The following is a 13452-nucleotide window of genomic DNA, read 5'->3' as shown; positions in this document are numbered from 1 at the left end:
AGTTGCATATCTATAAAGGCCCTTATATAATTTTTTTTTTCTTTTTTTTAACTTTTATCATAAGTTCTTATTTATAGACTATATAGAGACAAATTATGATAAATGCTAATTAATACAAACATCTAGTCTATAAAATCAAGATCTGTCCATGGTCACAATTCATCATCAATAATATCTTCTGCAGAACCTGATGTCTTAATATCATTCTCATTTGTTGAGGAATCGGTATTACTTCTCGATTCATCAGCAGCCGATTTCGCTGTCTCTGTTGAGACAACTTCATCATCCTCATCCTCATCAACGTCATCATCATCTTCTTCTTCCTCAACTTTCTTTGCTTCGGCTTCTTTTTTCTTGATGGCTTTCATTTTTTTATTGAAAGCAGTTTTCAAATCTTTCAAAACTTGCTGGTGTTGATACCTCCATCTATTGGTGGTATATTCTAAAGTATTGATATAATCAGTAAGATCGAGTTTCAATTTTATCAGCGCCTCGACAGATTGTTCCTCTAACGTTTTAGATTCTAAAATCTCGTTGATTGTTAACAGTACATCTTCAATTTTGACGGAAGTACTATTGATAACATTCATAGCACTCTCAATTTGTGGGTACTTTACTAACGTTTCATTGTATTTCTTAAAGACATCGATTCCAACTTTAGAGAAACGCTCTGTACGCTTTTCTATGTCATTTTGGCACTGTTTCTCAAAGGATTTACTGTCTTCAATGACCTTAGATGCTTTTTTTATTAATTTCTTGAATTCGGAAGAAGTTAATGGTTCATCTAAAGCTTTAATGTATTTCTTTGCTTTGATTAACTTCGAGTTAAACTCTCTTGAAATGTCATCTAACACCTTCGAGTTAATATCAAAAGCGCTTTCTTCGATCAGCTCCAATGTTGTTTTAGTGTAATCAGCTAAATCGTCAAGTACAAGTAAGGTTTCGTCATTCAATTTTTCATAAGCTTCCTCGATATAGCCTCTGGCGTTATAAAGTTCAGCTTCTAAAGTGTTCAATCCTTCTTGAACTTTCTTCCTTTCTTTATCCTTGTTATTAAGATCCAGAATCCTACGTTTTAGGTACTTCTTTTGCTTAATTGATAATGGCTGAATTGAGTCTGTAATATTTTTGTCAGTTAAAGAATCCAGAAGTTCAAAATTCTCAACATTTCCCTTTCTTTCAAGGTCACAGTATATATCTAAAGACTTAATTCCGAAGACTCTACTCTCTGTAAGCGAAAATGTGGCGTTGGCTATCAGATCGCCCTTTTTGCAGATTGATGACCAATTACCATTGACCGAAGATACATCAAATTCAATAGAACCCACAGATTTTCCGTCTTCGAACAAATCATAAGTTAGTGCGTTTGGTATTTTTTTTGGTAGTTTGGAAGCAATTGAAGTGACATTAGGATAGGTACTTCCTTGTTCGAAGATGATCTGGTTACTCTTTTCACCTAACATAGAAGCACTATAATCATAAATAGAGCGCTCAATAATATCTAGAGGTTTGGTTTTAAAGCTGCCAAAATATTTCAGACCCCTCAATGTAGCACCGTTTATAACAGACTCGTCGGCATTTACATTTCTTAATATTTTTTCTTCTCCTAATTGATTAGCTAGTTCTTCTTGAATCATTGGTACTCTCGAAGATCCACCTGCAAGTAGAATTCCAGTGACATCCTCAATACTTATATTATCCTCCCACAATTGGTTCATTACAAGATCTTGTACTGGTTTGCTAATGTGACTCTTTTTACTCTCAAATGACTCTTGGAATTCAGATCTACTGACTTTGCTCTTGAAATCAATGTCATCGAATAATGATTCAATACTGATGAATGCTTCATTGTTGGCACTTAAAACAAGTTTTGCCTTTTCAGCTGCTTGTATTATCTTAGCTCTAGTTCTAGCATTATCCCTAAATTTCTTTGCGTTAACCTTAGAGTTACTTTCCAAAAACTTTTCTTCGACGATGTCAGCAATAGCAGTTACGAATTGAGAGCCGCTGATTCCTTCTTCATATGCAAAAGCACCGATTTCGATTCTAATTGGGGATGTTGCATCATCAGGTTGCATTAAGGAAAACAAAGTTGCTTTGATTCCGGAAGAGCCAAGATCATATACAATGAAGTATTGTGGTACATTAATTTCAAGTTCAGGTTTTTTCAGAGCGTAATCAATAGCAACAGACAATCCATCACTAACTAATATAGCGTCTTGCCTTCCAGAAGTTAAAGAGATGGAGTCCAAAAGGGCCCTTCTTTGTTCCTGGTTAAAATGATCTGGAACAGCAATGGCAATTTGTTCAACGAAGTCAATTTCATGCGGATCAGCCTCTTTGATATGCGCATTGGCCCTGCCAATGATTTCTTCCAAATTCATACCCACAAGTTGCTCTACTGGATATTCTGTACCATCCAATGTTATTGCCAATGTATTTCTTTCCGTTTTACTGATATTCAAACCAGGGAATTCAGACAAGTAGTGAGCAACTACATCCTCATCATCAATGCTTCTCCCAAGAAGAGCCCTTAAATGCATGGCAGTATTTTGAGGAAATCTGGTAGCCAGGGACCCAATGGCATTACCATAATGTCTCTCGAGCACTTTACCAACTTTTCTAATATTAATACCACTAGTATCTTTTCTCTTGGCCTCGGGAGTCAAAATTATATCCATCATAGCCTTAGGAGATACAACCATGGCCTTAATTGATTGCTGACCGAAGTCGATCCCGAGAAACGCGGCATTAACCGCAGTGATTAACCATAATAACACGTAACCAAACCTCATTGTTCAATTCTTTGAGTTTCGATTAAATTATCATACAATTAGTGGCGATTGCTCTACTATATTAGTCACTACTTATTACTTCTTTTGCTGGCTAGTATCAATTGCCTAGCTTTAAATATAAAATACCCAATCCTTGAAAAGTGTGTTTTGGCGCTATGCATACATCTCGTACTCACTCATAAGTATTCTCAGCAGGTCTATTACGTTCTTCGACCTTCTTTTTGAAATTATAAATAGTTACCCGGAATGATCTACATCATATGATCATGACGTAGAATATGATGTAAAGAATGTTATGTGCTATTGAAAGCCTGAACGTCTGTAAGTATTATATAGTTCTTGTGAGATATATTAGCCCGTCAATTCTTGTAATATGTACTTCTACGTTTTGGAGCTAAACCATTGAGTTTATTTGCAAGAAAGACTCCATCACTCTATAATGGTAATATCTGGTTCTGTCATATGTTTTATCAGGAGATCATACAAATCCGTCGGTATCTTAGCGATGAAGCCGACGCCCAGTCTAATGATCTCGTCCGCATCAAAATCTGGTAGTTGTCTAAGGAGGTTCATAGGCGACTCTGATTGGAATATTTTGTTTCTTATGGTGACCAACTGTGCTACGACGAACAATACATTCATGTGAAATCCGTACGCAAACATAAAATCCCATAGTTTACACACCTGATCCAGCGGTTTGTTGCAACTCGACAGAGTCAGGATAGAGGGCATACCGTATATTTCCGCAGTGAGCAGGTTATCCGCTAGATACTTGCTCAACTTTGGGTCGATAATCCGGAGACACATATCTAGTAACTTTGATCCGTTTTGAGCACCCACTAGGCTCCGTGTCAGATATGTTGGTATTATCCTATAGCACAGAGTTGTGAATAGCTGGAAAGCCATAGACTCGCTTGGACAAGAGTATAGCAACGGTGCCAGCAACACGTTCATACCTTGCACATATGTACTAACCTCTACCTCGTTCTGCACAATATATTTGTCGTTATAGTCACGTTTCTCCGTTTCCCAAGCAAAACAACTCAGACACCGTATCAGTGCTTCCTCCGTTACCACGGTTCTAAACTTACCGTCTGTTTGTAGCGTCCTCGAAGTGTCGTTTTTGATCTTCTGGAGTATCGGTTGCGGTGGTGGGCCCAGTTGCAAAAGGGACAAGTAATGGTGTGTACACCTTTCCATTGACGTCCTACTCAGAATAGACCACACATAACATCGTACTCTCTGCACATTCTTCGTACTCTTCTCCTCAACTTCTTGCGGCAGAGGTATTCCCTCACTAAGAATCAAGTATCGTAGCTGCGACAACGAACTATGCACCAGTAATGGCGGATGTGTAATAAACTTCTCCATTTTATATATTAATAATTTGAGTCTTTTTATACCTATTACCTTCTATCCAACCGTTCTCGCCTTTATTATCCAATAAATAAATAATACAACTAGTGGTGAATAGAAATTTGGAATTATATTGCACAAGTTAACATAAAAAGGGTTACCCTGTTACAGCATCCTGATCTTCTATTACCCTGCTTCGTTATTACCCTGCTTCGTTATTACCCTGCTTCGTTATTACCCTCCCCCCTCCCCCCGCCACACTATTACCCTGCCACTCCAAGGAAAACCAATATGAAAGTGCACCCCGAAAGAAAAAAGAAAAGAACAAGAAATAATGACTATATAGAGGGCTGCTTATTGTTAAGAAACACAAGTACGGAGTTTTGGTAACGCATTAATTTACTTTCCATACAACCAGGTGCAGTCTAGCAATTTCTATTCTGTTTTACACCTTCAAAAATTCATTTATCTCTTCGTTTCTTTTTTTTTTTTAATTTATTATTTGTCGGTTTTTAAAATTAGTTGATCAATTCTGTAATCGTAGGGGACGTTTTAAGAAGATGGTAAATAGTCGTGGAGCTACGTGGTGGTCAATGTAGCGTACCGTAGCGTAGTGGTTAAAATGTATATATGTAAGTATCGTAGTGGGTGGTATTATAGTATTTGACTCTTTATATCCGAGAGTACAAAGTAATTTGAAAGAAGAAGACGTAATGGGCTAAAAGAAAGCTAGCACGGAGATTTGAAGTGGAACCCAGGAAAAGAAGTAATCTTCTTAACGAGCTAAGTTGATTTTCCACTCCATAACGATGCAGCCCATATCGCAAAAATTCAATTGGCCGGAAAAAAACAACAATACTAAATTTGAACTTTCTACAAAACTTAAAGAAATAACACTTGGTTGCATGGATTGATTTATATTTTATTTCAATTGGGTTTTTAGAAAGAGAATTCACTGAACTTTGCACCCAGGGTGCAGTTCTAAAAAAAAAAAAGAATAATAATAATAAAATCACTGCTGTAGAATGTTTTAATGATAACAATGGCTTACAGAGTACAATGTTGGATAAAATAATTCGATGAGCAAATTTATATATATGACATTAAGTAATTTTTAATTGCTCTTTTTATTTTTTTTTCAATTCTTTAACTCTCTTGAAACTTGTAATAAATAACATTTTTATAAACACAGACACAATAGATTAACAAGAATATAAAAATAAAAAATAAAAACTATTTAATCATGTATTTGGCTATTGTGTTGTTGGCTACACTCCGTGTGGTCTCGGCAGCTACCCATGTTTACAATTGGACTACAGGTTGGGACTGGTATAATGTCGATGGTATAAAGAGCAGACCCGTGATCACGTGCAATGGTCAATTCCCATGGCCTGACATGAGGGTGACGAAAGGTGACCGTATTATCATCAATTTGACCAATGGGTTCAACAACAGTAATACCTCCCTGCATTTCCATGGGTTGTTCCAGCGTGGTAACAACCAGATGGATGGTGTTCCATTCTTGACGCAGTGTCCAATCAGTCCAGGTGACACCATGGTGTACAACTTCACCGTGGATGAGAACGTCGGTACTTACTGGTACCACTCTCACACTGAGGGTCAATACGAGGACGGGTTCCGTTCCATGATCATTATTGAGGATGGTGAGAATAACGAGAACTTCCCTTACGAGTATGATGTCGATTTGCCGCTTTCGATTTCGGACTGGTACCATAAGACGGTGGACGTGCTGACACCTAAATTCTTAAGTGTGAACAACCCAACTGGTGCGGAACCAATTCCTCAGAACTTAATCATTAACGACACTAAGAACCTGACCTGGGAGGTTGAACCAGACACCACTTATCTTCTACGTATTGCCAATATCGGTGGTTTCGTCTCACAGTACTTCTGGATCGAAGATCATGAGATGGAAGTTGTTGAAATTGATGGTGTCTACGTTGAGAAGAATGTTACTGATATGCTATATATCACAGTAGCACAGCGTTACTCTGTGTTGATTCACACAAAGAATGATACCTCTAGGAACTTCGCTATTATGCAGAAATTTGACGATACAATGTTGGATGTGATCCCTAAGGAACTTCAGCTGAACGCTACTTCCTTTATGGTCTACAACAAGGATGCTCCTATGCCTGAGCAAAACTATGTTGATTCTATCGATGATTATTTGGATGATTTCTATTTGGTGCCATTGCAAAAAGAAGAACTATATCCGGAAGCTGATCATGTGATTACCGTAGACGTTGTGATGGATAATTTGAGAAACGGTGTAAACTATGCTTTCTTCAACAATATTACATACACAACTCCAAAGGTTCCTGCCTTACTGACCGCACTATCTTCAGGTGATGATGCTACCAACCCATTTATCTACGGTACAAATACTAATACTTTTGTACTAAAAAAGGATGAGATTGTTGATCTAGTTGTTAATAACATGGACACTGGTAAGCATCCATTCCATTTGCACGGCCATATTTTCCAAATGATTTACAGAGACAGATCCTACGATGATGCTCTAGGAGAAGTTCCACACCCATTCGATGATTCAAATCACAGTTCATATCCAGAAATTCCTGTTATGAGAGACACAGTTTATCTAAATCCACAATCTAGTATAGTTTTGAGATTCAAGGCCGATAACCCAGGTGTTTGGTTCTTCCACTGTCACATCGAGTGGCATTTGTTGCAAGGTCTTGCCATCGTTTTGGTTGAAGATCCATTGGGTATCCAAGAAACTCAATCACAACACTTAACTCCAAACGGTCTACAAGTTTGTGGTAATGGTAACATACAAACTGCTGGTAACGCTGCCGGTAACACAGACGACTTGTTTAACTTGAAGGGTCAAAATATCCAACAAAAGGCTATTCCAAGTGGTTTCACAGGAAAGGGTATTGTGGCTATGACTTTTTCGTGTCTGGCTGGTATTCTCGGTGTTTTAATGATTTCTATTTACGGTTTCTCAGAAATTTCCGAACCAGAACTAAAGGTTATCAATGACTTGAGATTATCTCCCGAAGAAGTTCTTGAAAAGTCTAGTTCTTCTTCTCTAAGTGGTGATTCTGAAGCAGCAGTTCCAAAAAGAAAGAAATATATGTTTTTTTAATCATTACATTCTATTTCTTCCTTAAATTACCGCTGATGAATCACAAGTCAGTATGAATTCCGTTATAGCATTTTTTTGACATTTTTTAAAAAAGGTGAGATGGCTCTAATTTTTCTCCTGTAATAATATGTTCCTGTAATAACCTACTTATTACTACTCTCTATTTTGTCCAATCTGTTCTCTGGCCCATATTTCTCATCGAGAAGGAGAAGAACAGGATTGTTATTTCTAAGACTACTTTGCTTTTCCTTTTATTTTTTTTCTATTATCCTTAATTATAAACACTATATAGTTCGATACTCTTAATAATTTCAGCACTAATGTAAATAGAAAAAAATATACATATTACTTTAATAGAGTTATACTTACTAAAGAAATTAATTTAACGTTTTGTACTTGTTACTCTTTAAATTTCAGTTAATATGCCTTAGAGCTTAATTTGCGAAAATTTTTTGAATACACCATCAAAGGCAATAAAATAAGCGATGAGATGACGTAATTTTTGAGCAGTATTAAAATCATTTAAATATAATACATACAGCACACATATCAAAATACACAACTCCCATGAACTCATTAACAGATAGGGTACGTCAGAACCTAGTACATTTCCATCAATGGACTAGTGTTGAGTTAGTACCGAGGTCGTTACCGTGGAAAAATGATCGATTGATACAAGTACTTACAGGACGTCCTCCCAACAAGCTCTCAAATGATGATCAAGAAGAAGAAATCAATGGGCAGAACAGACCATTAATGGAGCATATCTTGCCGGTCGAGATGTCTCAGTATAAAGAAGGTTACCTCACTCTCGAGTGTATGGATAAGATTTTTAATGAGCTTTGTCCCAATGATCTAAACAGAATTTTACTAGCAATTGTCAATGATGATGGTACTGTCTTGTATTATTTTGCTCACAAAGGTATATATAAACCAAAAAGGAACTAGATTAAATGGTTGTTTATTACAAGATTATTTGTACATGATTATATAATTAGGATTTTCCCGATATAATAAAACTGATAGTGTTTTTTTTTGCGTATAGTTTCCTCTTTTTACCTTTCAATTTCTATGCTCATACATGTAGTCTGTGTAAGACAGATGATACAAGACTGCCTTGTTCTCTAAATGTAGCATCTCGACTACGTAGTTTATTATTCACCTCGCTCTGATAGTTATCGCAGGTATTAGTTATTTTGTCGACATATTCTATACCTTTCTTGTCCTTTAGATATTCTGAAATTTCTTCTCCATTTGGTAGTACGGTCATTTGCACATACATATATGCGTAGAAAAGATAAAATGCCGGTGAATCGCTGGATAGTGAGTTAGAGACGTCATCCCATTGTTCCAGAAACTCTACTAGAGCTCTCATGTATTTTCTATTCAGCCGTATACTCTTGAGCTCCTCCACCTGTTGTCTTTTCTTCATACCTTTTAATTTAAAGGTCTTCGATTGAGCTAATTCGTAGTCTTCAGATGTTTCTACGTTGTTTTCTCCGTCCACTCCAGTAATATCATCATCATCAATGGATAAATACTCCAGATGCGCACAATCTATTTTTGCCTTATTTCTCATCTCATATGCTGAGTTGTAGTTAAACGGGAAATAAAACAGCCTTGAAAACTGTTTCCGTGTGTACTCCACATAGTTTTTCTTATCTAGATACAATTGATACTCATTAAGTAATCTTAAATCGTTATCCAGTATCGACATAGCGGCCCTTTCCATCAAATTTTGTTCACTGCTGTACCGACTATAAATTTGTGGGCATAAAGCCTTAATTATACTTTCTATCCCATGAACATACTCTTCATCATTTAGGTACAAAACCGGCAGTTTGCCTATCGGCGACATATCTGTATTGTTCCCAAACACAACTTCCAGTTCACTTTCACATGCATGTCTTTGTAAATACCATACCAAAGCTATACTCTCACCGGAAATCGGATGGCCCTTACCATCAATACCCCATAAATATAGAGTGTACATTGTAGCGATTCCTCGATGAAATACGGTTATACATCAAGTTTAATTCGATAAGTCATTAATATAAATATTTTCTCACCATTAATAACCCAACCAGCCTTTTTTTTTGTAGGTTAAAAATAAAGGCAAAATTTTCGAATTTTTTTGAAAAAATAACAATGGTAGGAAAGATTTGATAAAACCAATTGATAAACTAACCAATACAATTAGAAGTAAAGAAGTCTAATTTATGACCAAATAACTGAAATAATCTATTATTTGATGAGTAATACGGAAACACTGTAACCCATATAAATTGTAAAAACAAGAAATTAGTGCTTAAAAGAATATAAGAAATCAAAGTGTTTTGACTAAAAGGATATATACCATCCAATAACACAATTATAGACAACTAGAAATTGTAACTCAATATATATCGATATGTCCAGCGTAACTCCAGAAATTCCACCTGAAGAGGCCACCACTAGGGATCCGCAGGATACTGAAGGTATTCTTAGGGATAAAATTAAACAGAATCCTCTAGATATACTTCAAGCTTTACAGTTGATTGAATATTATGAAAAAGATTATCAGTTTGAAAAATCTAGAGAAGTTTACAATGAATTACATGAACGATTCCCATTATACTCACCATTATGGACCTTGCATTTGAGGAGTGAGTTACAAAGAGATGAATTTGAGACTGTTGAGCGTATCCTCGCCCAATGTTTGGCAGGTGACTCTGAGAACAATGATTTAGACTTGTGGTCGACATACTTGGATTATGTACGTAGGAAAAACAATCTGATTACCGGCGGTCAAGAGGCCCGTGCTGTAGTAATTAAGGCATTTAAGCTTGTTATGGAGAAGTGTGCTGTATTTGATCCAAAGTCTATCACTTTTTGGAATGATTATTTAGGGTTTCTACAACAGTGGAAACCTATGAACAAGTGGGAAGAACAACAAAGACTAGATATGATAAGAGATCTGTATAAGAGGATGTTATGCGTACCCTTTGACAGACTAGAGAAAATGTGGAACCAATATACTGTATGGGAACAAGAGGTTAACTCCCTGACGGCCAGAAAATTTATTGGTGAACTGTCGGCCGACTATATGAAAGCACGTTCGTTATACCAAGAATTAAGCTATATAACCAAAAACATAAGAAGAAGCAGTCCTCAAAATCTAAAATCTGCTAACAAGAGTAATATCCCAAACTACCATGCCACACAATCTGATAGAAGTCAATTAAATGCTTGGTTGAAATGGATAGAGTGGGAGAAAGATAATAAATTAATGCTAAGTGATGATAGGCTAAAACAGAGAGTTACTTATGTCTATCAACAGGCTATACAACATTTATTGTTTGAACCAGAAATATGGTATGATTATGTTATGTATGAATTTGATAACGATGCTGCTAGACAGCACATCTTAAAAATCGCCTTAAGAGCCAATCCATTTTCCCCTACTTTAACATTTAAATTAGCAGAATGTTATGAAATAGAAAATAAGGCGGAGGAAGTTCAATCTTGTTTTGAAGAAAGTATCTCTAATATACTCACCCAACACAAACAAGAACTGGCAAGAGAAGGTGTAGATGATAATGTTGATATCATTGAACATCAGAAAAAAACGATGACTTACATTTACTGCGTCTATATGAATACAATGAAGAGGCTTTCAGGATTATCTGCAGCTCGTGCTGTTTTTGGGAAATGCCGTAAACTGAAGAGAACCATGACTCACGATATTTATATAGAAAACGCCTACCTTGAGTTCCAAAATCAGAATGACCACAAGACAGCCTCAAAAGTTCTCGAGCTGGGGTTGAAATATTTCAACAGTGATGGTGTTTACGTGAATAAATATATGGACTTTTTAATCTTATTGAATAGAGGTTCACAAATAAAGACTCTGTTTGAGACGTCTGTGGAAAAAGTCATCGACCAAGAACAGCTAAAGCAAATTTATATGAAAATGATCGGATATGAATCTAAATATGGAGACCTGAATAATGTCTACCAACTCGAAAAACGGTTCTTTGAGAAATTTCCTGATGAAGATCTAATAGAAGTATTCTCTGCAAGATATAAAATTCAAAATGAAAACAAGATTAAAGATTTAGAGCTAACTTATAAAATACCTGATTATGTGATTGGAAACCAAAAAATTACCGAATCTTCATCCTCAAAGAGGACTTTCAATGAAGACATAGATGACACTACAGCTAACAAGAAACAAAAAGTTACACCTGCATTACCACAGGAAATCTGTGATCTACTTTCTGTTTTGCCTAAAAAACAGTACTTTAAAGCTGCTTTCCTTGATCCTAGTAATTTGGTACATTATCTAAACGATCAAGTAGAAATACCTGAAATAACAAGTGACTAACGATCGTCAAACTAATAAATCATCTGTAATTATATATTGTTAATGCATATACTTGTATTTTGGTAAGTAATTAGTATTATATCATATTTAATATTTGATGAGTTCAAGAACGGTAATCACCATTGATAGTAACATATTCATGGGACAGATCACAAGTCCAGAATTGAGCAGTTTCTGAACCAGTTTTCAAGTTTACACGAACTTCAAGGTCATTTAGAGCTAAAATCTCAGCAGCTCTTTCTTCATCAACATTTAATTGAGGAACACCATTCACTATAAGTTTCAATTCTTTTGGCTCAGAATTATCTGTGGCAATGAATGACAAAGATATCTTATCAGTATCCAAAGACTTTAGATTATCCAACTTGGCGTAACCAATGGCACACAAAATTCTCCCCCAGTTAGCATCCTGGCCATAAAGCGCGGTTTTAACAAGCATTGAATTTGAAATGGATTCAGCTATGATTTTAGCGTCTTCAAAACTGAATGCGTTCTCAACATTCACAGTAACAAATTTGGTAGATCCTTCTCCATCTCTGACAACGAGCTGTGCTAGTTGTTGAGCAAATTCGGTGACTTGGCTTTGAACTTGCTCATACTCGGGCGAGTGCTCATTAACTTCAGGAGTATCAACGGCACCATTAGCAATCATACAAATAGTGTCATTAGTACTCATGTCTCCATCAACAGAAATACAGTTAAATGAACGATCTGTAGCATACCTCAACATTTTTTGCAAAGCAGAGGAGGCAATTGGTAAATCAGTGACAAAGTAACCTAATAGAGTAGCCATGTTTGGACAAATCATACCAGCACCTTTGGCCATGCCTACTAGAGTGTACTCCTTCCCGTTAGCAATCGTGAACTTCTTAGATACTAACTTAGGAAATGTATCTGTGGTATTTATCGATCTGGCAATATTCAGCCATGCGTTGAAGTCGTTACCAAACATATCCTTTTCAAATATATCTTTGATACCCTTAGATATTTTATCCATCTGTAATCTTTGACCTATCACCCCGGTAGACATAACAAGTGTACTGTTTTCCTTACCCAACTTTCCGTTAACCACATCAATCATGGCCTTAGCATCAGACATTCCGAGTTCACCTGTAACAGAATTAGCACAACCCGAATTAACCACAATTGCATCAATGTCTACACCACCGGTAGTGTCCAAAACATTCTTCGATGTCACAACTGGTGCAGCTTTGAATTTATTTGTGGTAAATACCGCAGCAGCTGCAGATTTCCTTGTCTTATTCGTGTTTACTAGAATTCCAAGATCTAGTGCGTTTCCTTTCTTAACACCACTGGCAATTGACCCAACCTTGTATCCCTTTGGGAAAACACCACTGGTGGGAACATATAGTGAGTACTTGTCAATCATCTTCTTACCATGTTGAAGCAAAGATGCGGAAACTCTCATTTTGTTTAACCCAATTCACTTTATTTTGGTCAAGGCTTCAAAGTGTTCAATGAAGATAAACTAATACTAACGAGTTATGTGGCTAATATAACATCTTCTAATTCATAACAAGTAAATATTTTAATTTACTCATCGAGCTCATCGCAGCTTATTTCACTTTTTTTTTTTTCAATTCACCGATGCAAGCTCCTCTACGGAATGTTCTGTGTAATGCTTGTACCTGTATCCAATTAGTCATATGGTTTGCCATTGTGCACGTCAAAGCATATAAATCTGAATAAATGAAATGATAATTCTAGTTGTACTTTCTTATAAATGGACTACTCTATATACACATTGCCAGATCCGGAAAAACAAAGGTATATTTGTTATT

General features: G+C 36.2%; 7 protein-coding genes across 7 annotated transcripts; 3 read left to right on the top strand and 4 right to left on the bottom strand.

The window, feature by feature from the left end:
• Nucleotides 1-152: 152 nt before the first annotated feature.
• Nucleotides 153-2795, bottom strand: LHS1 (Hsp70 family chaperone LHS1; the record flags this gene model as incomplete). The annotated part of the gene is made up of 1 exon (XM_071054911.1): nt 153-2795. The coding sequence occupies one exon, from the start codon at nt 2793-2795 to the stop codon at nt 153-155; it is 2643 nt and encodes an 880-aa protein (XP_070909604.1).
• A 429-nt stretch (nt 2796-3224) lies between these two features.
• Nucleotides 3225-4166, bottom strand: BUB2 (Bub2p; the record flags this gene model as incomplete). The annotated part of the gene is made up of 1 exon (XM_071054910.1): nt 3225-4166. The coding sequence occupies one exon, from the start codon at nt 4164-4166 to the stop codon at nt 3225-3227; it is 942 nt and encodes a 313-aa protein (XP_070909603.1).
• A 1228-nt stretch (nt 4167-5394) lies between these two features.
• FET3 (ferroxidase FET3) lies at nt 5395-7284 on the top strand (the record flags this gene model as incomplete). Its single annotated transcript, XM_071054909.1, has 1 exon — nt 5395-7284. One exon carries the CDS (start codon nt 5395-5397, stop codon nt 7282-7284), a length of 1890 nt encoding a protein of 629 aa, XP_070909602.1.
• A 567-nt stretch (nt 7285-7851) lies between these two features.
• Nucleotides 7852-8232, top strand: SEN15 (Sen15p; the record flags this gene model as incomplete). The annotated part of the gene is made up of 1 exon (XM_071054908.1): nt 7852-8232. One exon carries the CDS (start codon nt 7852-7854, stop codon nt 8230-8232), a length of 381 nt encoding a protein of 126 aa, XP_070909601.1.
• Nucleotides 8233-8359: 127 nt separating this feature from the next.
• On the bottom strand, nt 8360-9277 carry SAM37 (SAM complex subunit SAM37; the record flags this gene model as incomplete). Its single annotated transcript, XM_071054907.1, has 1 exon — nt 8360-9277. The coding sequence occupies one exon, from the start codon at nt 9275-9277 to the stop codon at nt 8360-8362; it is 918 nt and encodes a 305-aa protein (XP_070909600.1).
• A 417-nt stretch (nt 9278-9694) lies between these two features.
• On the top strand, nt 9695-11650 carry RNA14 (cleavage polyadenylation factor subunit RNA14; the record flags this gene model as incomplete). The annotated part of the gene is made up of 1 exon (XM_071054906.1): nt 9695-11650. One exon carries the CDS (start codon nt 9695-9697, stop codon nt 11648-11650), a length of 1956 nt encoding a protein of 651 aa, XP_070909599.1.
• A 103-nt stretch (nt 11651-11753) lies between these two features.
• On the bottom strand, nt 11754-13079 carry ARG7 (glutamate N-acetyltransferase; the record flags this gene model as incomplete). Its single annotated transcript, XM_071054905.1, has 1 exon — nt 11754-13079. The coding sequence occupies one exon, from the start codon at nt 13077-13079 to the stop codon at nt 11754-11756; it is 1326 nt and encodes a 441-aa protein (XP_070909598.1).
• Nucleotides 13080-13452: the final 373 nt, after the last annotated feature.

The sequence above is a fragment of the Nakaseomyces bracarensis genome, assembly GCF_045282275.1.
Source record: "Nakaseomyces bracarensis strain CBM3 chromosome Unknown Scaff13_0, whole genome shotgun sequence".
NCBI classification, from domain to species: Eukaryota; Fungi; Ascomycota; class Saccharomycetes; order Saccharomycetales; family Saccharomycetaceae; genus Nakaseomyces; species Nakaseomyces bracarensis.
This window is presented reverse-complemented; position numbering and strand designations above follow the sequence as displayed.